This window comes from Oryctolagus cuniculus, chromosome 2 (genome assembly GCF_964237555.1).
Source record: "Oryctolagus cuniculus chromosome 2, mOryCun1.1, whole genome shotgun sequence".
Lineage (NCBI taxonomy): Eukaryota > Metazoa > Chordata > Mammalia > Lagomorpha > Leporidae > Oryctolagus > Oryctolagus cuniculus.
In genome coordinates, this window is record NC_091433.1 from 4,854,189 (window position 1) to 4,878,394 (window position 24,206).

A 24,206-nucleotide genomic window follows, 5' to 3' on the forward strand; every position below is an offset into this window, starting at 1 on the left:
TTGGCCCCTGATACGGTCCTCGGTCACGGGGACGGGTGAAGTCACCCCAGGCTGCCTACCCTGGGCTGGGCTCCATGCTGCGTACTTGGCACACGGGTCTTTAGGAAGGGGGACAGATACCGTCAAGGAAGACAGGAAGAAGTTAGGAGCGGCTAACGGTTACGAGGGTGCCCAGAGGGACTGCTGAATTCTGCCCGGGGTGGGGTGGACAGCATTACGGATTAAAGGGCTCACTGCAGGGCAAGGCGTAGGAGCTCTCCATGTTCTGGCCGCTTGGTCCACTCGGGGTCCATGAGCCAGAGCTAGACTTGACGCTGAACTTGAGCTTTGTGTCTTACGAACCAAGGGTGGGTTATTCCACCTCTCTGAACCTCAGGGGTTTTTGTCTTATAACGGACTTCCTAGAGTAGATAGAAGGGGATTAAAATACCATACACAAAGTGGCCGGCACATAGTAGGCACCTGAAAAATCTCTTCAAAGTACGTGAAGTGCATAGACTGTGCAGTGTGTACCACTGCCTGGGGGAGGCCCTGACCCGTACTGTTTCTTCATGCACGAAGCCCCCCAAATGACCGCACTGCAGGGAAGCCCTGGGGATGTGGCCAACACCCCAGCCAACCTCCACTCTGATCCATTTTCCGGGACAAAGACAGTCCTGCACCCGGCCGACAGCTCCAGGTGAGTCTATTTTCCCGTGAACCTTCTACTGACGTATAACTTCCAGTGAAACGCATAAACATCAGTGTGCCACTCACTGAGCTCTCTAACGTGCTCACACCTGGTCACTGCACTAGCCTAGCCCAAGTCTGCGTGGGCTGGTTTTGCCTGGTTTGGACTTGATGTAAACAGAATCACACAGCACGAGCCCGTTTGTGCCTGGCTGCTTTCGCGATTCTGCGAGGTCCATCCAGGTCACTCTGTAGCTGTCAATGCTCTACTGGTTGCTGTAAGCGCCATTTTGTGTTGAAGCATTCCACAGGGTTTGTTTGTTTCCTTCCTTCCTTCCTTCCTTCCTTCCTTCCTTCCTTCCTTCCTCCCTCCCTCCCTCCCTCCCTCCCTCCCTCCCTCCCTCCCTAAGATCTATTTGTTTATTTGAAAGTCAGAGTTACACAGAGAGAGGAGAGGCAGGGGTGGGGGGTCCTCCATCCGATGGTTCACTCCCCAATTGGCTGCAACGGCCAGAGCTGCGCCAATCCGAAGCCAGGAGCCAGGAGCTTCTTCTGGGTCTCCCATGTGGGCACAGGGGCACAAGGACTTGGGCCATCTTCTACTGCTTCCCCAGGCCACAGCAGAGAGCTGGATCGGAAGTGGAGCAGCCGGGTCTGGAACCGGTGCCCATATGGGATGCCGGCGCTTCAGGCCAGGGTATTAACCTGCTGTGCCACAGTGCCGGCCCCCCACAGGGTTTCTGAGGATCTGGACCCCTCCTGGGTGCTGGCACTGTGGCGCAGTGGGTTAACGCCCTGATCTGAGACGGGCATCCCATATGGGCGTCGGTTCGAGACCCGGCTGCTCCACTTCCGATCCAACTCTCTGCTATGGCCTGGGAAAGCAGTGGAAGATGGCCCAAGTCCTTGTGCCCCTGCGCCCACGTGGGAGACCCAGAAGAAGCTCCTGGCTCCTGGCTTCAGATCAGTACAGCTCCAGCCATTGAGGCCAACTGGGGAGTAAACCAGCGGATGGAAGACCTCTCTGCCTCTCCTCTCTCTGTGTAACTCTGACTTTCAAATAAATAAATCTTTAAAAAAAAAAATGAAAAGGACCTCCCTGGTGCACACACTTCCTGGGGGCGCTGAGTCCGGCCACGAGAGGCAGTGCCGTGTCACGGGGTGTATTTCAGCCGTCACAGATTTGGCTACCCAGTTCTGTACTCACTGCCGACCCCAGCACCTGAGCACAGGAGTTGACTCTGCCCAAAACCACACGAAATCTAGTCTGCTCCGGTTTCCCTCTGTCGCCTCAGACGGCTGCTACTCTTCGGGGAGGAGAGGCGTCGCCAGCCTTTTGCTGCAGATTTGCACCTCGGCGATGTTAACAGTGAGCCAGTGGAGCGAGGCCCCACACAAACTGCCTCTCCTCACATCCTGGACCACCGCTGTGGAACCCCGGCCGGCTCGCCTAGCAGCAGGCCTCGTAGTGTCTGTCGCTGGCCTCGGGCCTTACCTCTGCCCGCTCAGTTACAGACGGCGAGCGTGCCTGCGGAGGCAGCCTCCGTGCTGGGGAAGAGACGCGGCTTTCTTCCGAGTGCTCACGCGACTTCAGCTTTTGTTGTTCGGGGACCTGACCTGGGAAGGCTTCCCTTCGTTCCCTTTGATCCGAGTGATTAAACAGCCCCTGCAGTAGCTTAAATTGTAATTGCGGAGTAAGTACAGCATGTTTGCCGGGGTTTAGAGGTCAGACAGCGCCGAGGAGGTCGGGCCTTTGTTGGGCCACAGAGCCCGTATTGTGAGCAGCAGAAACACTACCCGGGCTGCTCCCACTCTTCCTGGTGACCTCAGGCCGACTTGTGGGGGAGGCAGCGGCCGACCACATATTAGATTTCTCCAGCACCGATCAAAGGGAGGTGAAGCTTCCGTCCCACGGGTGGTTCCTCACAGCGCGGCCTCAGGGAGCTGGCACCCAGCTGCGCTTGGGACACCAAGGGCAACGGCATGCGGCAGGGAAGTGTCACACGGCTCATCCTCTCCTGCCTCTTGGAGGTTCCAGAAAACAGCCAAGGTCATCGAGTTTTCTCGACTTTAAGGTGTCCCTAAGCCCCTTGCTGCTACTAAACTCTAGCAGAGGGCTCAGTGCTCGGGTCCCTGCCGTCCATGCGGGAGACCAGGATGAAGTTCCTGGTTCCTGGCTTCCAGCTGTGTGGCTGTTGCAGCCATCTGGGGAGTGAACCAGTGGGCACAGGGTCTGCCTCCTGCTCTGTCACTCTGCCTTTCTGCATAAACAAACAAGTAAATCTTAAACAACTGTGTTTGGCTCACAGTTCTGCAGGAAGCCTCACTGACTCGGCTTTAGGTGAGGACTTACCAGCAGGTGGCGCCACACGGGCAGCAACGCGTGAACAGTGAGACCACAGCCTGCCAGAGAGCCAGGGTGGGGTCGGGCTCACTGTTTAATAACAACCTTCTCAGCAGAACTCACCAGGGTCCCACGGGGACTAATTCCTTCCAAGGGCAGGACCCCAGCGACCTATGCCCCCCCCCCGGCCCCACCGCCTCTCACAAGGCCACGCTGGGGACCAAGCTTCTAATGCATGCGCCCCTGGGGGGCACACGACAGCTGAGCGACAGCCACGTCTGAGCTGACCCAGCTTCCTGCTCCTGCGCCTGGGAGGCAGCAGAGGTGACTCGGTTTGGGTCCCTGCCACCACACGGAGACCCAGGTGGACTTCCAGGCTCCTGGGTTGACTGGCCCGGCCCTGGCTCTTGCAAGCACCTGGGGGATGAACAGGTAGATCTCTGTCTCTCTTACTCTCTCTGCCTCTCAAAAAAAAAGACAAAATTTTTAAATTAAAAAACTACATAGGATGCACAGCAAACTCTAGTCAAAGCAGAACGAGCTGGGCTCAGAAGTGGGGCTGGCAGGCGCAGGGGTGGTGGGGGCCAAGGGGGGGCGGCAGGCACAGCGTCTGCCACAGACACAGGGCGCCCTTGAGCCGAGTAGGGGTCCCGTCTTGGGTGTCACCTCACTCTGGCCCGAGTGAAATCCCATGTTTCTTTAGTGTGAGGAGATACTCGCGAGGAATTCCAACCGGCTTCCCTGAGAAACTGCGTATACTAATGGCGACAGCGGTCACTGGGGGCGTTCTTGCTCTCACACTGCTTAGCTGCCTGGAGTTGGCTCTGGTTGTGGTGAAAGAACTAGCCCACTTCTGGCCGCTGCGCCTGCAACGGAGGAGTGAGGTGGGAGCTCTGTGCTTCTCATGCCCTCTCGCTCTCTCCCTCAATACATAAATTAAAACGAAAAGCAGCAATGAACTTCTCAAAAGGAGGACCGATTTGCACGTAGCCTCAATGAGCCAAGCAGAGCTACTTAAAATCAGATTCCCTCCCAGTCCCAACCAGTAATTGGGAAACTCTGATCGGAGTGATAAAGCGGGAAGCTGGCTTCGTCTGCCCGCGGCTGGGGGAATGCAGAGCAGAGCAGTCAACCCTTTCTGGGGCTGGTTTGGAAATGTTTATCACGGGGCCAGTGCTGTGGTGCAGTGGGTAAAGCTGCCACCTGCAGTGCCCGCATCCCATATGGGAGCCAGTTCATGTCCCAGCTGCTCCACTTCCGATCCAGCTCTCTGCTGTGGCCTGGGAAAGCAGCGGAAGATGGCCCAAGTGCTTGGGCCCCTGCACCCACGTGGGAGACCCGGAGGAAGCTCCTGGCTCCTGGCTTTGGATGGGCACCACTCCTGCCATTGTGGCCCCCTGGGGAGTGAACCAGCGGGTGGAAGACCTCTCTCTGCCTCTGTAACTCTGCCTTTCAAACAAATAAATCTTAACAACAACAACGAAGAAAATAACATGTTTATCACAAGTCTTCAACCTGGAGTTGAAGAACGCCCAGGTCAGAGCCACAGATCTTATTGGCTCCAAGCCGAAAATCTCAGCACTCGGCCCAGCTTCCAAAGTAGCCACCGCTGTGGCCAAGCAGGGTCAGTAACAATCAGGCAGAACGGTAAATTTTCTGTTACGGATGCCACCTGCCTTCCCCTGGCCAGCTCTCCTCCCAGGCCAGTGAGGTAATGGGAGTCAACAGGGCGCCTTCCCCGAGGAGGTTCATACCTCCCTTAGGATGTACCCCATGTGAAGAGAGAAGTCTGGGCTTCATAACAGACAAGGTCTTAAAGCCTACCTGATTATTACCAGACCTCTCTGTCAGTTTCTATTTGCCTCTCAATCAGAAAACATAATCGTAGTTTAGACAGCAGCTCTCTTACAATAATGACTCTGTCCTTTGTTCTAGATGCTGTCTAGCCCCCTTGGGGCCTCACTCCTTTGTAATCACAGCCTCTACTCTAACATCAGTGGCTCTACTCCTGACCTGTGTATTCATGGTCCTCTCCCCCACTTAATGTTGTCTGATTGTTTCTCTACAAACCCCTCTACACGCAAAAGATGAGTGGCCTTTCTCCCGGTCTTGGCTGGAATCAGCTTTAAACCATGTCCATCAAACAGTCTTCACAAGGGTCCAGAGGCCCCTCCACTGTGGGGAGCAAACCGGACTAGACTGTTACTGGAATTAAGACTTATTCTATGCATCTGCTCTCCCACAATATGGCGCTGGGAGAGAAGTAAACAGCTTCCGCACAGCTGCCTCCAGTTCAACTAATAAACTGTAGGACTTGCTCCTGATTGGAGGAGAGCAGCGTGCTCGGCGTGTGGGCAGCCGAGTTAGGATTGGCGGAGGAGGACTATAAAGGAGGAGAGAGACGGCATGCACCGGAAACATCTATGGGGAACATCTAAGGGAACCCGTGCAGCCCCCGAGAAAGCCGGCCGGCGGTGCGCCGCTCCCCTGCGGAAGTGGGGAATGCGGCCGGGGGGAACTGCCCTTCCACGGAGGTGGAAGGGATAGTAGCCAACCCGGGAAGAACCAGCAGCAAACCCGGGGAGGGCCGAGCAGACGAAAGAACAGCGCAGGGTCCTGTGTCGTTCCTCCACGAAGAGGGGGAGCGACACTCCACCCCCATTTCCTCTCCTCTGTGAAATCCTCTCATTTCTTGGTTAATGCCACTGCTAGGACTACTGGTTGCTCTTCTCACCCTGTCACTTTATTTATTTATTCATTTATTTATTTTTTACAAGCAGAGTGGACAGAGAGAGACAGAGAGAGAGAGAGAGAGAAAGGTCTTCCTTTACCGTTGGTTCACCCTCCAATGGCCGCTGCGGCCGGCACATCGCACTGATCCGAAGCCAGGAGCCAGGTGCTTCTCCTGGTCTCCCATGGGGTGCAGGGCCCAAGCACTTGGGTCATCCTCCACTGCACTCCCTGGCCACAGCAGAGAGCTGGCCTGGAAGAGGGGCAACCGGGACAGAATCCGGCGCCCCGACCGGGACTAGAACCCGGTGTGCCGGCGCCACAGGCAGAGGATTAGCCTAGTGAGCCTCGGCGCCAGCCCTCACCCTCTTATACTACCGGGTCGGCTTAAGTGTTGACAGCAGGTGATAATGGAACAAACCAAGGCCTTCAGCAATTAGGCGGTCCACCAAATGCCGCTGCAGATCTACTCGGCTCCCCACCACGAGACAGCAGCTTAAGACGTCGCCCCATGCCAGCAGGAGGTAGCTCCAAAGGCAGATCATTGTCCCTCTACCCCTCCTGGACTTTTGGGGCTAATGTAATCCCATACAACTCTTGCTTTATAAAAAACAAAAGGGGGCCGGCGCCGCGGCTCACTAGGCTAATCCTCCACCTAGCGGCGCCGGCACACCAGGTTCTAGTCCCGGTCGGGGCGCCGGATTCTGTCCTGGTTGCCCCTCTTCCAGGCCAGCTCTCTGCTGTGGCCAGGGAGTGCAGTGGAGGATGGCCCAAGTGCTTGGGCCCTGCACCCCTGGGAGACCAGGAGAAGTACCTGGCTCCTGCCATCGGATCAGCGCGGTGCGCCGGCTGCAGCACGCCAGCCGTGGCGGCCATTGGAGGGTGAACCAACGGCAAAGGAAGACCTTTCTCTCTGTCTCTCTCTCTCACTGTCCACTCTGCCTGTCAAATAAATAAATAAATAGAAAATAAATAAAAATAAAAAACAAAAGGGGGAATGTTAGTAAAATGGCGCAGTCTTACCTATGGTGCCATCTACACTCCGCACACCATCCTAGCTCTAGCCCCTGCAGCCACTGCTGGAAGCCAGGTGACCCCATGGCCCAACCTGCTAATTCCTGGAAGAGAAATATGAACGAAGAGTGGCTGCAGCCCAAGCACCAGGAAATACTGACCAGGAGGTGAGCAGGTGCAAGATCTTGAAGGCCAAGCTATGGAGTCGTGAACAGCAGGTAGCCTTCCTGAATGCATACCACTGGCCAGGGACTAGGCTAAGCCACCTGTGTACATCCACCCGCACTCTGGTTCATGCTGCTTCAGACGCTGAAACTGATATCCAGGAAAATGAAACAACACACCCAAAGAGCCACAGTGATGGAGTCAGGGTTCCGTAGGCTGTAAACACCTCGGACATAACCATATGGCTAACGGAACCAGCAAGGTCACAGTCAGATCCACTGTTCTCCCTACAAGTAACCCACACTGAAAATGTCTGCACTGGTAGCAATCTGATCTCTATCTATAATTAAGGTGCCACAGTACACACATTGAAGAACTCACTGAATGGACCCCAACAAAGAAGATGTGGTCATTAAATACTGGATTTTTTCCAATCTGCTTTTAAGTAGCATCAATAAGGTATGCAAGTAGTGCCATTTAAAATATCAGGGGGAAAAAGCTGGACGGATTTCAGCTCCAAATACAAAGGCCCCGAAACCACCGAAGGGGGAACTCGATCTGACCTCAACATACCGCGCACGGAAACCCCGGGGTGGCTGGGGGGCTCCCGGGAATATCTGGTTACGAGGGAGCCCCGGCACTGACCTTTTCTCGAGGAGAAAGATCAACAAGACTGTTCGATGGGACGAAGTCACTTCCTGTTAACAAGGCTTCTAACCCCGTACAAGAGAAAGAAGAAAAAGGGGCCAAGACCTCGGCTGGCTTTGAAGAGATGAAGCCCAGTTTAGGAGTTTGCAAAGAAAAAGAGCAGGAAAAAAAAGGAGGGATTGTTTAGAGGCCGCAGTCTGCCGGGCTGTGAGTCTCTCTGCTCCCAAGGGTACAGGAAGGTTGAAGGAATTGCAGAAATGGGCCGCTAAGAACTTGACTTTTTTTTTTTTTTTTTTTTTTTTGACAGGCAGAGTGGACAGTGAGAGAGAGAGAGACAGAGAGAAAGGTCTTCCTTTGCTGTTGGTTCACCCTCCAATGGCCGCCGCACCGCACTGATCCGATGGCAGGAGCCAGGTGCTTCTCCTGGTCTCCCATGGGGTGCAGGGCCCAAGCACCTGGGCCATCCTCCACTGCACTCCGGGCCACAGCAGAGAGCTGGCCTGGAAGAGGGGCAACCGGGACAGAATCCGGCGCCCCGACCGGGACTAGAACCCGGTGTGCCGGCGCCTAGTGAGCTGCGGCGCCGGCTGACATTCTTCTTAAATATTTTTTATTACATTCCTTTTACAAACACCCACAACACCCAGGAGATATGGAAGAGCAGCCTACTAGCTAATCCGAAGTTCACGTCCGCCGTGGCTTTTCGGACTACCCTACCAGCCCTGTGTTCCATCTCCTTCAAGCGCTCCCCTTGCTCCTGCCCGCACCCCGCAGAACAGACTTCACTGAGCGCTGCCATAGCCCCAGGCGCACCCTACTGAGGCCACCTCCTCGGCCAGCGCCACCCACCACCATCACCGCTGCACCGCCCGCAGCTGCCCGTGCTGCCCGGAACTCGGGGCCGGGGGAAGGACGCCCCGTGCACTGCGCCGTCCTGCAGGTCGGCGCTGCAGCCGCAGCTCACGGGCAGTCTATCCTCACCGCCTAGCATTCCCAGCGCACAGTGGGCGCTGAGCAACACGGCTCGCCAGGGGACAGCGGGAGAGCCATCGGGATGACCGTTTGACAGAAAGCCGGGAACCGGCGGACACGGCTTCTGAGCGCTGGGCGGCCGGGAAAGCACCTTAGTGCCCACGGTCCGGAGGGGACACGTTCCCCCAGGCGGGACAAGGAGCTCTCCCACGAACCACCTGAGCGCAGGCAGGTCCAGCCTAGCGGGCCTGAGAGCAAAAGGCCCAGAGAGGGTCATTCCTGTCCCCCACGGGGTCAGAGGCCCGGTTCGGGGCCCCCTCTCCCTCCTGGGGCTGCCTTCAGCCCTTTCCAGTCCGGCTGGGCGACTCCCCAGAGGCAGGAGTAGGAAAGAGGCCGGGGCGAACGTCCGTGCCTGCTCCAACACCGGGAGGCCTGGGCAGACTCGGGAGCCGGGCTGCCCCGCGCGCGCCCACGGGCGTCGGCCATCTTGGTTCCTCTGGGCTTCCGTAGGTCGGAAACGCATCAGCGCCCTAAGGACCCGGGAAGGCTAGCAGTACCCAAAACTTCAAATCACGCGTGGGATACGAGCCTCGCACCCACTAACGCCACCCCGCCGCCTCCCCACGGCGACCACCGCTTACCCCGCCCCCGACGCCGGCGCCGGAAGTGCTGTGCGCCGACGTCACTTCCGTCGCGTTTCTGGGCGGCGCCAAGATGGACGCTCCGTGGGCCCGGGAGCAGCTCCGGCGGCGGTACCTGCTGTCGTCGGACTCCGCGGTCCCGCGGGACGGCGAGGGCGACGCCAGGCCGGGTGAGGCGCGCTCCGAGCCGCGCCGAGGTTCCCCCGGAAGCGGCCGGCTCCACGGGCCTCCCGGAGGGGCCGGGTTTCATTTCTCGGCTACAAAGTAGTTTTTGCAAGTCGGGTATTTAATGTCACGAACGGGAGGCTCACGCAGCCTTGCACTTCTTAGTCCCGCTTCAGCATTTCTGGGAGCGCCTGTGAGGAGATAGCCGTTAAAAGTCTTTTTTTAAGAAAAATTCGGAGTGAAGGTGTCCACCCCAGCATCTCTTAGTAGCAAACGACTGGGGACACCCGATTTGCCGTCGGTGCGAAACTGGTGAAATGAGACCGCCCCTGTCCGTCCGGGGCACGCGGGCAGGCGTCCGTGTGCCGGCTGTGGCCGATTTCCTCAGGGAGATGCAGAGTTGCGTGTGCTGCGTTCACCGGGAGGCCACGGGATGTGCTAGAACGCAGTACAAGTGACAGTGGAGGTTGCCCCGGGCTGGCTGGGGAATTGGGGTGAAGGTCGGGGCATTTCGTTTTAGATCTTTTGGCCCGTACGTTGTGAGCTGGGTCCACGGCAGCTTTGGTTTCTGCATTCTGGGTGTGTCCCCAGGGTCTCTGTTAAGATCAGTTTGCGTTTGCGGGCATCTGATGGGTCTGCTAAAGGCCCAGGCCCTGCGATGGGCACCTGCGGTTCTTCCTCGCAGTGAAAAAGGGCAGCTTGTTAATCGCCATCTGACCCGGCCCAGCCCCCCAGTCTTGCCGAGGAAGTCCCAGGTGGAAGAAGGGACTTGTTGGCACCTGTCTGGACCGCCCTGCGCCGGCCTGAGAGATGTGGCGTGCCTTTCCCATGTTTGAGCTGACTCAAGAGATTACGTGTGTTTAAAAATAATTTAGAGGCCGCCACCGCGGCTCACTAGGCTAATCCTCCGCCTTGCGGCGCCAGCACACCGGGTTCTAGTCCCAGTCGGGGCGCCGGATTCTGTCCCGGTTGCCCCTCTTCCAGGCCAGCTCTCTGCTGTGGCCCGGGAGTGCAGTGGAGGATGGCCCAGGTGCTTGGGCCCTGCACCCCATGGGAGACCAGGAGAAGCACCTGGCTCCTGGCTCCTGCCATCGGATCAGCGCGGTGCGCCGGCCGCAGCGCGCCGGCCGCGGCGGCCATTGGAGGGTGAACCAACGGCAAAAGGAAGACCTTTCTCTGTGTCTCTCTCTCTCACTGTCCACTCTGCCTGTAAAAAAAAAAAAAAAATAATAATAATTTAGATGTGACAAGTCCATTTTGTGCTCTGATGTTTATCTCTGCTTTTTTTTTTTTTCTTAAGACTCATGACTTCTTAACTTTCACTCAGGTGAAACCTAGTTTGAAGAGCTGTACACTGTGAATAGCATCGTTATTTCCAAAAGACTGACAATGTGGACGTTACCTGCATTGAACATGTTTTATGCAGCCTCCTATTGGTTTGTTCTGCATCTATATTTTTTCTGCATTATGCGATGGCATAATGATTTTACAGAGCGATTTGGTGCTGTAAAGGGAGAGACTCTGCTGTTTAGAAAGAGCAGGGAAATTGACTTAAAGTAGGTGTGATCTCCCCGGAAGTTCTGGGAACTTAGTTGGGATTTTATTTGCAGGCGCTTCCACAGCTGCCGAGAAGAAGGAGAAACCCCTCCCGAGACTGAACCTCCATTCCGGGTTCTGGATTTTGGCCTCCATTGCTGTGACCTACTATGTTGATTTCTTTAAAACCCTGAGAGAGAACTTTCACACTAGCAGGTAAGAAAACTTGGACGCCCTCGTCTTACTTCTCGCGTTCCATTTTTTCAGGTGGGTTTTTCAGAAATTAAGAAAACACCTCCTGTGTGCCGGGCACCGTGCTGGTGCTGGGGGCAGAGATGAGTGAGCAGTGTTGGTTAAAGGGCACACGTTTTAAAGATTTATTTTATTTATTTGAAAGAGTTACAGAGAGAGGTAGAGACAGAGAGGTCTTCCATCCGCTGGTTCACTCTGCAGATGGCTGCAACAGCCGGAGCTGTGCCAATCTGAAACCAGGAGCTTCTTCTGGGTCTCCCACAAGGGTGCAGGGGCCCCAGGACTGGGGCCATCTTCTTCTGCTGTCCCAGGCCATAGCAGAGAGCGGGATCAGAAGAGGAGCAACCGGGACTAGAACCGGTGCCCGTATAGGATGCTGGCACTTCAGGCCAGGGCTTTAACCCACTGTGCCACAGCGCCGGCCCCTAACTGTATTGTTAACAGTAAGGTACTGTGTACTTGAACTTTGCCAGGAGAGTGTTCTCGTGAGTCCTCCGCCCACACATCCCGTACACAAGCCACAGCGGGAGCTCTGGGAAGTGACGGATGCGTGCGTGCACATATCACATCATCACATCATCACATCATCCCCTCACATAGAGGCAGTGAAACAAGGCCGAGCTGAGGGCGTGTGCCATGGGCGCGCACAGCAGTGGCGAGAACTGGAAGTTGTGTCAGTGTCTTTTCAGTACAGATGTGTTGTGGGGGGGGGGGGGTGCTGGTGAGTGTAAGGGTGTAACGCACTGGGGGAAATGGCGAGAGAAAGTCTGACGGTCTCTTGACGACCAAGTGCAGGACAGCTGGGAGGAGGGGCCGAGAGCCGGCTGGTGAGGACAGCTCCCAGGGTTTGTTTCGGAGAGCAGGTGAACGGGCAGGGTTCCAGGAGGGTGGGCCTGGTGTTGGTAATCCCTGGTTCATGAGGACCCAGCGCCCTGTAATGTGACCCCAGGAGCTGAGTGGAGGAGAAGGTTGTGAACCATGTGCCGGGCCCCTCGCTGAACCCCGGAGAACGGTGTGGGGGCCCCGAGACAGGGCAGAGCGGGCTTGGGGAGGGCTACTTTGCTGAGGGCTGGGAGTCGTCATCTGGAAGTACCAGGGGCCCTGGAGAGATGCAGACAGACCGGGGGCTTTGGGTCATGGTGGGCACACGCTTGTCCTCCAGGCGACTTCGGGGGTGGGGGGTGGGGGCTGGAGGAGCGGAGGGAGCAAGCAGTCAGGGCTAGGCACCGGCGAGCTCTCAGAGCTGTGGCGGGGAGATGGCCTGTTCCTCTCGTGCCGAACTCCGCCCGCATGCCGCCGGCTTCCTGCTCTCCCACCTCTCTCTCCTTCCCTGGGAGGTGGTGGACCTCGCTGGTAGGGTTCGAGGTGAAGAACTCGAGAGCTCAGCATGACCGCCCGTAGGAGGCGCAGATTGCAGCCTGCGTTTCCGTGCAGCCTCGGCAGGAGAGGCCTCTGGGTTTCCCTGTGCCTGGAGCCCAGGGGGTGAGCCTATCTCTCTCTGGGTTTCCCTGTGTCTGGAGCCCAGGGGGTGAGCCTGTCTCTCTCTGGGTTTCCCTGCGCCTGGAGCCCAGGGGGTGAGCCTGTCTCTCTCTGGGTTTCCCTGTGCCTGGAGCCCAGGGGGTGAGCTTGTCTCTCTCTGGGTTTCCCTGTGCCTGGAGCCCAGGGGGTGAGCTTGTCTCTCTCTGGGTTTCCCTGCGCCTAGAGCCCAGGGGGTGAGCCTGTCTCTCTCTGGGTTTCCCTATGTCTGGAGCCCAGGGGGTGAGCCTGTCTCTCTCTGGGTTTCCCTATGTCTGGAGCCCAGGGGGTGAGCCTGTCTCTCTCTGGGTTTCCCTATGTCTGGAGCCCAGGGGGTGAGCCTGTCTCTCTGGGTTTCCCTATGTCTGGAGCCCAGGGGGTGAGCCTGTCTCTCTGGGTTTCCCTATGTCTGGAGCCCAGGGGTGAGCCTGTCTCTCTCTGGGTTTCCCTATGTCTGGAGCCCAGGGGGTGAGCCTGTCTCTCTCTGGGTTTCCCTATGTCTGGAGCCCAGGGGTGAACCTGTGTCTCTCTGGGTTTCGGTATCAGGAGGCCTCCGTCTCTCTCCCCAGTAATGTCTTCCCACAGCTCCAGCAGTGGTACGGGCCTTTGAGCGTCGTCAGCCCGATTCCTCCATCTCTCTCTCTCGGCTTAGAACTCGGGCTGGGAAACAGGGAGTGGGCACTCTAACCACCGCTGGCCGCAGCTGCCCCTTCATTCACCAGATGGTCACGTGAGCCCGAGACTGCGTGGCTGTGGATCCAGGGATGAATGAGCCCTCTGCCGGCTTGTCCTGGCCTGCAGCAGACAAGCTAAGAGGCCTTGTGCTGCAGGCCGCGGAAGCTTAGCGCTGCCTTGCCAGGTTTTGTCCGGGCAGCTTTAAGAATGCCCTGTTGAGAATGCGCACTTGAGCAGAAGAGGGTCTCTCAGGACCCCCCAGGAGAACGGAGATACTTGTCTGTAGGTGAGCTCGGTGGAGTCATGACCACTGCCGCTGAGGGTCCGCTGGGCTGGCAGGCACCTCGTGGGATTCTCGGAGCGGCTCTGAGAGTTAAGTACGGTCAGTATCTCTGGGCACGTCGGCTTAGGTGATCTGTGCAGTCTAGAGCGGGTCGGGGCTGAGCCTAGATTTCAGGGCTGGGCCCCCGCCCGGTGCTGCAGACGCCTCTGGGATTCTCGTCCGCAGCCCCGCTTCGCCACAGGAGCCCGTGCTGGAATCTCGGACCCTGCTGTTGCCGGAATCCCGCTCAGGGCCGCGTAACAGCTGCCACGCCAGCGGTCCTCTGCCTCCCACAGGATCGCCATAGAGAAGCAAAACATGATGGGGGTACTGGGTTGTGTCGGGAGGGATGGGAGGGACTTTATTCCCCAGTCTGCCTCTTCCATGACTAGCTGGGGCTGGAATTAAGGGCTGTCAGAGTTGCCTCACACACTGAGACAGGTTTTAGGTGGAATTGGAAGGGAGTGTAAAGACATTGTCCGCCAGGAGAGGCTAAGAAATATCTTGCAAATGGGAGGTTTTCCTCTGGAGTTCTGAGAGGATTTGAGTGAACGTCTTCCCGTTGGTCTGCAGTGCTCCAAGGAGCTCTGCCTCACGAGGAGTTGGCGGGACCTGCACTGAAAACTTCAGAACAGCCAGAGAGCTGCTGTCTCGTCTGTTTTCAGACCAGGGCGTCGGTGTCCCCAGGGTTCCTGCTCGATGTCGGTTTGCACGCAGTACAGCGCTCTTAATCCTGTCGTGCGTCTGGTCGTGTCTCAGCCCCGTGTCCCTCCCACTGAGGCCGTGAAAGCCAAGGTTGAGTAACCGAGTCCCTCTGCAGCCTTCTGCAGTTGCTGTTCTAGAAGGAGAGTGCTAGGCTGTCATGAAATGTGTGAGATGTCTGCCGATTGGCTAAGTGCTGTCAAGGCTTCATGGGCTGTTTCTGCGTCCACAGTTGGTTCCTGTCTGGCAGTGCCTTGTTGCTCGTCAGTCTGTCGATTGCACTGTACTGCATCGTCTATCTGGAGTGGTATCGTGGGATTGAGGAGTATGACGTCAGATACCCGGCCCTGATCCCCATCACGACCGCTGCCTTCATCGCGGCAGGAATATGGTGAGTTAATTGAAGGAGGAAATTACGTACCTGGTGTAAAAGGCAGAAGAATTAGAGGGTGTAACAGAACGGTGGTCTCCAGTCATTCCTGTTCTTCCCAGCGTCTCTTCCTCTGCGTATGTACCAAGTCACTGAAATGCTACGTGTGGGTAACGTCCCACACGTAGTCTGCATCTTGATGGTTAAATCTGTTTCGTTGTTATGCACAATACAACACAGAAAAGCAGACGAAACTGAAACGTACACGGAAATGAACGGTCACCAAACACACACTGGTGTAAACCGCACCACGTGGAGAGAGCTGAGCCAGCACCCAGCGTCGCCCGCTGTCCGTCCAGTCAGTGCAGCCCATCCTGCCCCGTAGCCCTGCCCTGAGCTTTGTGGTTGGCACTGTCTTTTGCATCCCTTAGATACCTTATTTTTGTTTAGTCTTCTGTTTGAGCTGTGTAGAGATGGATTCTTTTTTTTTTTTTAAATGAAGATTTAATTTATTTATTTATTTTGAAAATCAGAGTTAGAATCTTCCACCCACTGATTCACTCCCCAGATGGCTGCCACAGCTGGAAGGAAGCCAGGCTGAAGCCAGGAGCCAAGAGTTTCATCTGGGCCTCCCACATGGGTGCCAGGGTCCAGACACTTGGGCCACCTTCCACTGCCTTTTTTTTTTTTTTTTTTTTTTTTGACAGGCAGAATGGACAGTGAGAGAGAGAGACAGAGAGAAAGGTCTTCCTTTACTGTTGGTTCACCCACAGTGGCCACTGCGGCTGGCACACTGCACTGATCCGATGGCAGGAGCCAGGTGCTTTTCCTGGTCTCCCATGTGGGTGCAGGGCCCAAGGACTTGGGCCATCCTCCACTGCACTCCCGGGCCACAGGAGAGAGCTGGCCTGGAAGAGGAGCAACTGGGACAGAATCCGGCGCCCTGACTGGGACTAGAGCCTGGGGTGCCGGTGCTGTAGGCAGAGGGTTAGCCTTCCACTGCTTTTCCCAGGATGTTAGCAGGGAGCTGGATCGGAAGTGGAGCAGTGGGGACACAAGCCGGCACCCTTATGGGATGCTGGCATTTTAGGCGATGGCTTTACCCGCTGCAGCACCACACCAGCCCCTTCCTTGAGGTGGATTTGTGCGTGCTGTCTTGTCTTGTGTTTGGCTGCTCGTGCGCAGCATTAGGTACAAACCCGTCCACAGCACCGCACCTGGCGTGGCTGGTGTTTGTCGCTGCTCAGCAGTCCGTGTGACTGAGCCCCAGTTTGTTTCTTTTGTTGATGCCATTTGGTGGTTCTCCAGTTTGAAGTCGGGAAAGACACGACTCAGGACTCCATGGGCACGTTTCCTTGTTTCGTGCTGCACGTGGCACACAGCTCTGCGGGCGGGTCTAAGTGTGTAGCCCTGTCGGAGAGGAGGTGCCTGAGCACAGACGTGCATGCCTCCAGCTGCGGTGAGTTGCACCCTGCGTTTTCCAGAGGGGTGATACTTTTCTTTTCTTCCTTGTCAGTGGACCCACATGGTGTGGAATTCTTCCATAATACTCCATGTGGGGGCTTCCCATTTTTTGAACAGTTTTCACTTTGGTGACAGGAATACTGTTCTTTCTCATTGAAAAAAACTACTAGTTGGCCGGCGCCGTGGCTCAATAGGCTAATCCTCCACCTTGCGGCGCCGGCACACCAGGTTCTAGTCCCGGTCGGGGCCCCGGATTCTGTCCCGGTTGCCCCTCTTCCAGGCCAGCTCTCTGCTGTGGCCAGGGAGTGCAGTGGAGGATGGCCCAGGTGCTTGGGCCCTGCACCCCATGGGAGACCAGGAAAAAGCACCTGGATCCTGGCTCCTGCCATCGGATCAGCGCGGTGCGCCGGCTGCAGCGGCGGCCATTGGAGGGTGAACCAACGGCAAAGGAAGACCTTTCTCTCTCTGTCTCTCTCTCTCACTGTCCACTCTGCCTGTCAAAAAAAAAAAAAAAAAAAAAAACTACTAGCAGCTTATGAGTTACTACTTTTTGATTATTTTTAACTCTAAAGTTTTATTTATTTTCATTTTATTTGGAAGGCAGGGAGACAGGTCACATGCCTGCAACAGCCAGGGCTCGGCCAGGTGAAGCCAGGGGCCTGAACTCCATCCAGGTCTTGCACACGGACGGCCGGGAGCCTCCCTGGGTGTGCCTTAGCAGAAAGGAGGAGCTGGGACCTGAACCAGGCGCAGTGGCCCAAGTGGTGGCTTGACCACTCTGCCAAATACCCCTTCGTTCTGTTTTTTTTTTTTTTTTTTTTTTCCTTTTCTTAATATTTATTGAGTTGAAAGAGTTATAGAGGGAGAGACAGAGAGATCTTGTATCCACTGGTTCATTCCCAAAGTGGCCGCAACAGCCAGGACAGAGCCAGGCCAAAGCCAGGAGCCAGGAGCTTCTTCCAGGTGTCCCCTGTGGGTGTCAGAACCCCAGCCCCTGGGCCATCTTCTGCTGCTTTTCCCCAGGCCATTAGCAGGGAGATGGGTTAGAAGTGGAGCAGCCAGGACATGAACCGCTGCCCATATGGGATGCTGACATTACAGGTGGCAGCTTTACCTGCTACCCCACAACGCCAGCCCCTCATTCTGGTTTTAGGAGAGAAGTTTTGTCTTTATTTCCATGGTGATTTGATAGTGTGTGAGGTTGTAAAAGCACACCATACCCATTTTAGCTTATGCTCCATTGCAGTCGCTGATTTAAGGGACTGAAGCCTGTTCTGTTAAGCCGTGCTGACTCCCATTGACCCCAGTTCCAAGCACTTTGTAAGACACTTGTTTTTGTTTACTTGAAAGGCAGAGACACAGGTAGAGGGATCTTCACCCCCTGGTTCACCCCCCAGATGCCTGCCACAGCCAGAGTTGGACCAGGCCAGTCAGAAGCAGGAAACTGAATCCGAGTCTGGTGTGAGTGACAGGGACCCAAGTGCTTGAGCCTTCCTCTGCTGCCTCCTTGGATGCACATCGGTGGGAAGCTGGGCTGTGGAGCAGAGCCAGACTCAAGCTAGGGCACCGTCGGGTAGACTGGAAGTTCCAGCGTTGGCTGATCACGTATTTGAGAAGTATGATACATGGGAAGCTATTGGCTGGACAAACTTTCCCAAATTAAGTTCTTTAAGTCTGATTCTAGAACAAAATAGATTGTGTGCATTACAGTTAGGAATAACAACTATTTAATTTTTTTTGTTGTTCTTTTCAGCTTCAACATTGCTTTATGGCACGTGTGGTCGTTTTTAACGCCGCTGTTGTTATTTACGCAATTTATGGGAGTTATAATGTTGATCTCCCTCCTTGGATGATTTCTGGAGGTAAGATAGCTGGAGTGCTATTTCTGAATATGAACTCACTTTGAAAATATCTTTTGTGGCCATTCCCGCTGGACACAGCAGCTCCTGGCCGGCTGTGAGTTACTCCCAGTCATTACACAGGCAGCGACCGGCCGGCTGTGAGTTACTCCCAGTCATTACACAGGCAGCGAGCGGCTGGCTGTGAGTTACTCCCAGTCATTACACAGGCAGCTCCTGGCCGGCTGCGAGTTACTCCCAGTGATTACACAGGCAGCTCCTGGCCGGCTGCGAGTTACTCCCAGTGATTACACAGCAGCTCCTGGCCGGCTGCGAGTTACTCCCAGTCATTACACAGGCAGCGAGCGGCCGGCTGCGAGTTACTCCCAGTCATTACACAGGCAGCAAGCGGCCGGCTGCGAGTTACTCCCAGTCATTACACAGGCAGCGAGCGGCCGGCTGTGAGTTACTCCCAGTCATTACACAGGCAGCGAGCGGCCGGCTGCGAGTTACTCCCAGTCATTACACAGGCAGCGACCGGCCGGCTGTGAGTTACTCCCAGTCATTACACAGGCAGCGAGCGGCCGGCTGCGAGTTGCTCCCAGTCGTGGTTGCACCAGCGCTGCTCGTCCGTGGACTCAGAAGGCACCGAGCATCTTCCCTGTGGTACAGTTCGGTTCTGAGTGGCACTTGTTATAGAAGGCACCTGCCTTTCCAAGACCGCATGCATATGCACTGGACCGTTTGGGAGGGAAGTGAGCTTCCCTCAGCACACACACTGCGACGCTGGCTAGATTTTCCTTAAGGCCGTGAGCACGGGGAAAGGGCAGTTTTACCTAACTAGGAAAATGCATTCTTCCCTTTTCTCTGCCCTGGCTGCCTCATCAAAGCCTGCTAGTTGCCCTGTCGGCCTTTGTCTTCCTTGTTTGTAAAATTCCTGCCTCCCCAGGGACTCCCCTGCCCCATCCCCGGCCTGCTGCCTTGCACGGGAGGTCTGTTTCTGAGTACATGAGTGAGGGTGCTGGTTACTCTGTGTGCAGGGGATGAAGTCGTCCCTCCCCTCAAGTCCCATACACGAGGCCCTGGAGGAAGGCGACTCCCGACACAGTGTACAGGACGGAGACCGAGACCCGAGCAGTAGGGGCTCACAGACTCCGTTCTCAGGGTGTTCGGGCAGGCAGATTGCCGCCAGCAAACAGCGTGTTCTCCCTGTGGGGTCCTCCCGGAATGTCTCCATCACCACACAGAGTGTGTGGACGCAATCTTGTGGCCAGTCTCCAGGTGGCTGCTGGGACACGTCCCTCGTGTGGCCCTGGCCCCCCCTCCCCTTCTTGTTAGCTCCTCTGCGGCCTCTCAGTTGTGAGCTTTGACGGACCCGCCGACTCCTGCTGACCTGGGCTCATTGTAACCCAGAGGCAGGTGGTGCTGTGGCCGTGGACTGCACTGCGCTTTGTAACGCTAAACTCAGAACTACAGAGGGGGTGTTCTTCTCGCACGTAAATGCTGGTTTTCTTTCAGCTGTCGGGGCCGCCCACAGAAGGCGTTACAGACGGAGAGAGGGAAAGCCACAGTGTTTTTGCACCCACGGAGAGCTTTTCTTGGAAGAATTGGGACTTTGCAAATGTGTTGTTGGAATCAGAATAAATTATATTTCATTTGGATATTCTCAAACTCAAGTGATTGAGTTTCTCAGAAGTCAGTGTTACGTGGAGGTCACTGTTGGACAGCGTTAATCTGTTAATATTCAGAGGAGAGAGTAGTTTCACCCCAGGTTCTTAGTGCATCCTAATACCCAAGTAAGTGGTTCCGTCTCCCACTTCCGGATGGCAGGTCACTGTATGAAGGAGTGGAGTGTGTGGAACGGGGTTGCGTTGTCATGTGCCTTTACCCCCCTTCCATAATACTGTACATCTTACTTCCATAATGGTTTCTAGAGGGGAGGGGAGCAACTGAAAGTATGAGGGGTCTTCAAAAAGCTAGTGGAAATATGTTAGAAAAAACTATGCATGATTCCGAATGTTTCTGCACCCAAATAAGTTTATCTTTGAATTCAGTTTTTCCAAACTTTTTGAAGTGCCCTTGTATTTTGTTTTCCTATCATTTATCAGATTTTATCTTTGTGTAAATCACAGGATTTTTTAACATTTTTTAAAATATGAACTGTTGATCATTTCTCAGTGTATAATTTTTTCTGCAGCATTTAAATAAAAGTATTTTTATAACTTCCTTGTGTGTTTTGTTTATCTACACTTTGGAATAGCTTCCATTTGAAGCTCTGAGCACTTGGATTAGCTGTGAAATAATAGAGGCTGAGATCCGGCTCTCTGCTGATGTGCATGGGAAAGCAGCAGCAGATGGCCCAAGTGCTGGGGGTCCCGCCACCCACGTGGAGACCTGGATGGTGTTCCAGGCTCCCGGCTTCCGTGTATCGCAGCCCTGGTTCTTGTGGCCATTTGTGAGATAGCAGATGTAAGCTCGCTCGCTCGCTCGCTCGCTCTCTGATGCCTGCCTTGCAAAAAGTAAGTAAAATAAATAAGAAATAGCAGAGGCTTCTCTTCAGAGAAGGGCCGCCTGCTCATAAGAGGCCCCGTGAGACGGAGTTTGCACGTTGAGATCAAGAACGTTCTCATGAAACCCAGGCACTGCGCGCACGGTGACACAGCACAGCGGATGCTGACGGCTTTCCCGGCAAAGGGACTTAGTCACCTCTCGCGCCTGGCTTAGCCACACTCTGCCGTGCACTGGCTGCTAAGTAGTCTTTCTCAGCTGTGAAAGGAGAATGATCTCTTAGAGCTGGTAGACAGTAGTAATATGTGCAGGGCACCACTATGTGCCAGCACATAGTAGGTACTCAAATATAGTGCAGAGGGACAGATAGCAGAATCTAGGATCACGAATACCACATCAGGTCCCCCGCCTACACATCCATCTATCCATTCATTAGTATATGTTTCTTTTATTTATTTGAAAGAGGGAGAGAGACACAGAGGCCTTCCCTCTGTGGGTTCACAAATGGCCGCCAACGGCTGGGGCTGGGCCAAGCTGAAGCCAGGAGGCTGGAGCTCCATCTGGGTCTCCCAGGTGAGTACGGGGACGCAGGTACCTGGGCCGCCCTCCTCTGCTTTGCCAGGCGGGTTCTGAGTGGGGTTCAGAGTGAGAGGAGACATTGACAGGCTGTGGCACAAAGTGCTCGACTGCTCAGTCTCATAACCCAGCAGAGCCAAGGGCATTCGATGTCTGTGCAAACTGTGCCGTGTGGAGACCGGCGGGCCGATGGGCCGATGGGAGCAGCACAGAGAGGTGCCTCGGGACCTGAGGGCAGATCCATACTCTTCTGCAGAATTATTTCCTTTTTGAGAAGCAATTGCTTACTGCCAGCAGCCCTTGGTAGGGACTACACACTTCATTATAACGCAGGATCGGAGCGCCTCAGGAACTGGATGTTATCCGCTGAGCCACGGGGTTGGGCCTGCACAGCTGTAACATGTTGTCCTGTATAGGACATTGAACTTGAGCAGGTTTGGAAGCCAGAGTTCAGGAGTTGCACAACATGCAGGCATATTCCATATTCCTTTGAGACCAGCTCCTGATGACTTATCTCTGTGGTCTCATGGGCAGGTTTTATTTATTTATTTATTTATTTATTTATTTATTTATTTATTTATTTGAGAGGCAGAGAGAGAGAAGTCTTCCATCCATTCGTTCACTCCCCAAATGGCCGCAGCAGCTGGAGCTGGGCTGATCTGAAGCCAGGAGCCAGGAGCTGCTTCTGGTTCTCCCAAGGACTTGGGCCATCTTCTGCCTTCCCAGGCCATAGCAGCTGGGCTGGAAGTAGAGCAGCCAAGACTTGAACTTGGGCCCATATGGGTAACTTCTTATGGCTGAGAAGAAGCTCGGGCTGATGTTAAAGGTGCTTCTGCATGATAGGGTGGCACCAGCCCAAGATGGGGAGCTCCAGTGTGCGGCGTCACCCAGCAGTGGCCGTCAGGGACCGTGGTGGAGCAGAGTCCACCCAGAGGAGTGTTGAATGGTGCAGTCGGTTGTCCGCTTTAGGTGAAGAGATGTCTGGAATACCAGTCTGCGTGCTCAAAGGCCACCAGTTTGGGCGCAACGTCAGTGACTTGCTAGGAACCAAGAGAAGTAGGAAAGAGGACAGGGATGGGGGCTGTGAGTCTGAAGTCTCCCACCAAGGCGGAGCTTGCTGAACCTGAGCCAGGAGTGCAGGATCTGCTGTGCTCATACGGATTTATTTGTGAAGATAAAGAGAGGGAGAGACAGAGATATTCCATCCATCGTTTCACTCCCCAAGTGGCCACAATGGCCAGGGCTGGGCCAGGCCAAAGCCAGGAGCTTCATCCAGGTCTCCCACGTGGGTGCAGGGGCCCAAGTGCTTCTTGGGTCATTTCCGCTGCTTTCCCAGGCATGTTAGCAGGGAGCTGGATTGGAAGTGGAGCAGCCAGGACACGAACCAGTGCCCAAATGGGATGTTGGCATCGCAGGTGGTAGCCTTTTTTTTTTTTTTTTTTTTTTTTTTTTTGGTAAGGTCTGTTTATTAAAAAGGAAGGAAAGAGACAAGTGATCTTCCATCCGCTGGTTCACTCCCCAGATGGCTGCCATCGCTGGAGCTGGCCCAGGAGCCAGAAGCTTCTTCAGCTGGGTCTTCCACATGGGTGCAGGGGCCCAAGTCCTTGGGCCATCTTCCGCGGAAGTGGAGCAGCTGGGACTTGAACCCATATGGGATGCCGACACTGCAGGCGGAGCATAGCCTCTGTGGCGGCAGCCTAACCTGCTGCTCTACAACACCTGCTCCCTGTTCCCGCTTAGGAGCTCTGTAGTCCCTTCTCTTGACATGGAGAGGGCTAGGACTGCCTTCCTGATAGAACATGCTGGAAGTGGCGTCTAAGCCAGGTCACAAAGGCCATGCGGCCTCTGCCGGGTTCTCCGGAATGCTTGCTCCCCACAGATTCCCTCCTGGAATTCTCCCTCTCAAAGCGGATGGAAGTTCTCAAAGCCCAGGGGCCCGGCTGCCCTGTGTCCACGCTCTGCTTGACCGTCCCAGCTGGGCCCAGCTTTTGGCTTATCTTCTCCCAGGCCCCAGACTGTGAGAGAAGAAGCGTGGCTTTGAGAAACCCCCGTCTCAGCCCCCTCGGGCTGCTAAGCACAGTACCATGGATTGGGTGGGACGGAAACCACAGAAACGCCCTCTTCACGGTTCTGGAGGTGGGCGCTCCGAGGAGAGGGTGCCGAGAGGGTGCCGGCGCTCAGCGGATGGCGAGGCCTGATCTTCATGGGTCGTGCCTCCTGTGTCCCCGCATGGTGGAAGCGCTGTGTGAGCTCTGGGGCCTGTCTTAGAAGGACACTAATCCCCTCGTGACTGGATAGGAGCCTCCCCAGAGCTCCCATCTCCCTAATACTGGCACCTCTGTAATCACGACTCAACATACGCATTCAACATGTGGGAGTGGTGGCGGGGGTGGCGTCACCAACGTTCAGACCAAAGCACCAAGTCTTCGCTAAGGCCTAGGCATTGTAAAGCAGAGAAAAAGCAGTCTTCAAATCCTGACCCACAGGGCCCAGGAGCCCGATAAAATGGGTACTGCTACATAAAATGGGTACTGCTACGTACTGCTAAGCGGGGTAGGTTTGTTTCTTTGTTTTTGTTGCAATAAAACTTTTCCAAAAGGCCTACATAGAAAAAAAAAAAAAAAACAATGGAAAAAGTAACCTCATGTGGATAAAGTCTCTGAAGTATTCTATCCATGTTAATTTCCTGGTTTTGAGAAATGCACGTGGTGTCTACGTTAGAGGAGCTGGGCGGAAGGTAAACAGGGCGCTCTATGCTATCTTCGTGAGATGTCTGTAAATCTAACATTCCAACCCAAGAAAAAAGACCTTGCAGCGACCCTTGCCGAGTGAAAGATCACCATGATGTGGTGCTGAAGACCCTGGGGGAGGCTTAGCCACGGGCTCACGTGATCTGTTTGTGGCAGTGTTGCAGGATTTATCTCTGAAAATCAGTCCCTGCCCGTTCAAGAACGCGGGCAAGTCTGACTCAGGTTGAGGAACTGTTTACCCTTCCTCGAGATTTGTCGGTTATATAGATCAAATCGTCTTTCTTTAGCAACGCTTTTTAAAGGAATTTTTATTGAAAAAAGTACATAAGTATGTACAACAGATTTTGAAA

At 55.1% G+C, this 24,206-nt stretch overlaps 1 protein-coding gene across 2 annotated transcripts; it reads left to right on the forward strand.

The window, feature by feature from the left end:
- Positions 1–9,114: 9,114 nt before the first annotated feature.
- TMEM128 (transmembrane protein 128) lies at positions 9,115–20,248 on the forward strand. 2 transcript variants are annotated; one of them, XM_002709352.5, is made up of 5 exons: positions 9,115–9,353; positions 10,959–11,100; positions 14,583–14,741; positions 17,938–18,046; positions 19,541–20,248. In XM_002709352.5, the coding sequence occupies exons 1-4, from the start codon at positions 9,257–9,259 to the stop codon at positions 18,035–18,037; spliced, it is 498 nt and encodes a 165-aa protein (XP_002709398.2). In that variant the 5' UTR covers positions 9,115–9,256; the 3' UTR covers positions 18,038–18,046; positions 19,541–20,248. The 2 variants fall into 2 exon arrangements, with proteins under 2 accessions (XP_002709398.2, XP_051685777.2); XM_051829817.2 differs by lacking the exon at positions 9,115–9,353 and adding an exon at positions 10,658–10,784.
- The last annotated feature ends 3,958 nt before the right edge of the window (positions 20,249–24,206 follow it).

Bases quoted from the DNA above. Each gene is read 5' to 3' on its own strand.
- TMEM128 (XM_002709352.5), top strand. From the start codon at position 9,257: ATGGACGCTCCGTGGGCCCGGGAGCAGCTCCGGCGGCGGTACCTGCTG. The intron at 9,354-10,958 runs GTGAGGCGCGCT...TTTTATTTGCAG, and splicing joins CGAGGGCGACGCCAGGCCGG to GCGCTTCCACAGCTGCCGAG. The intron at 11,101-14,582 runs GTAAGAAAACTT...CTGCGTCCACAG, and splicing joins GAGAACTTTCACACTAGCAG to TTGGTTCCTGTCTGGCAGTG.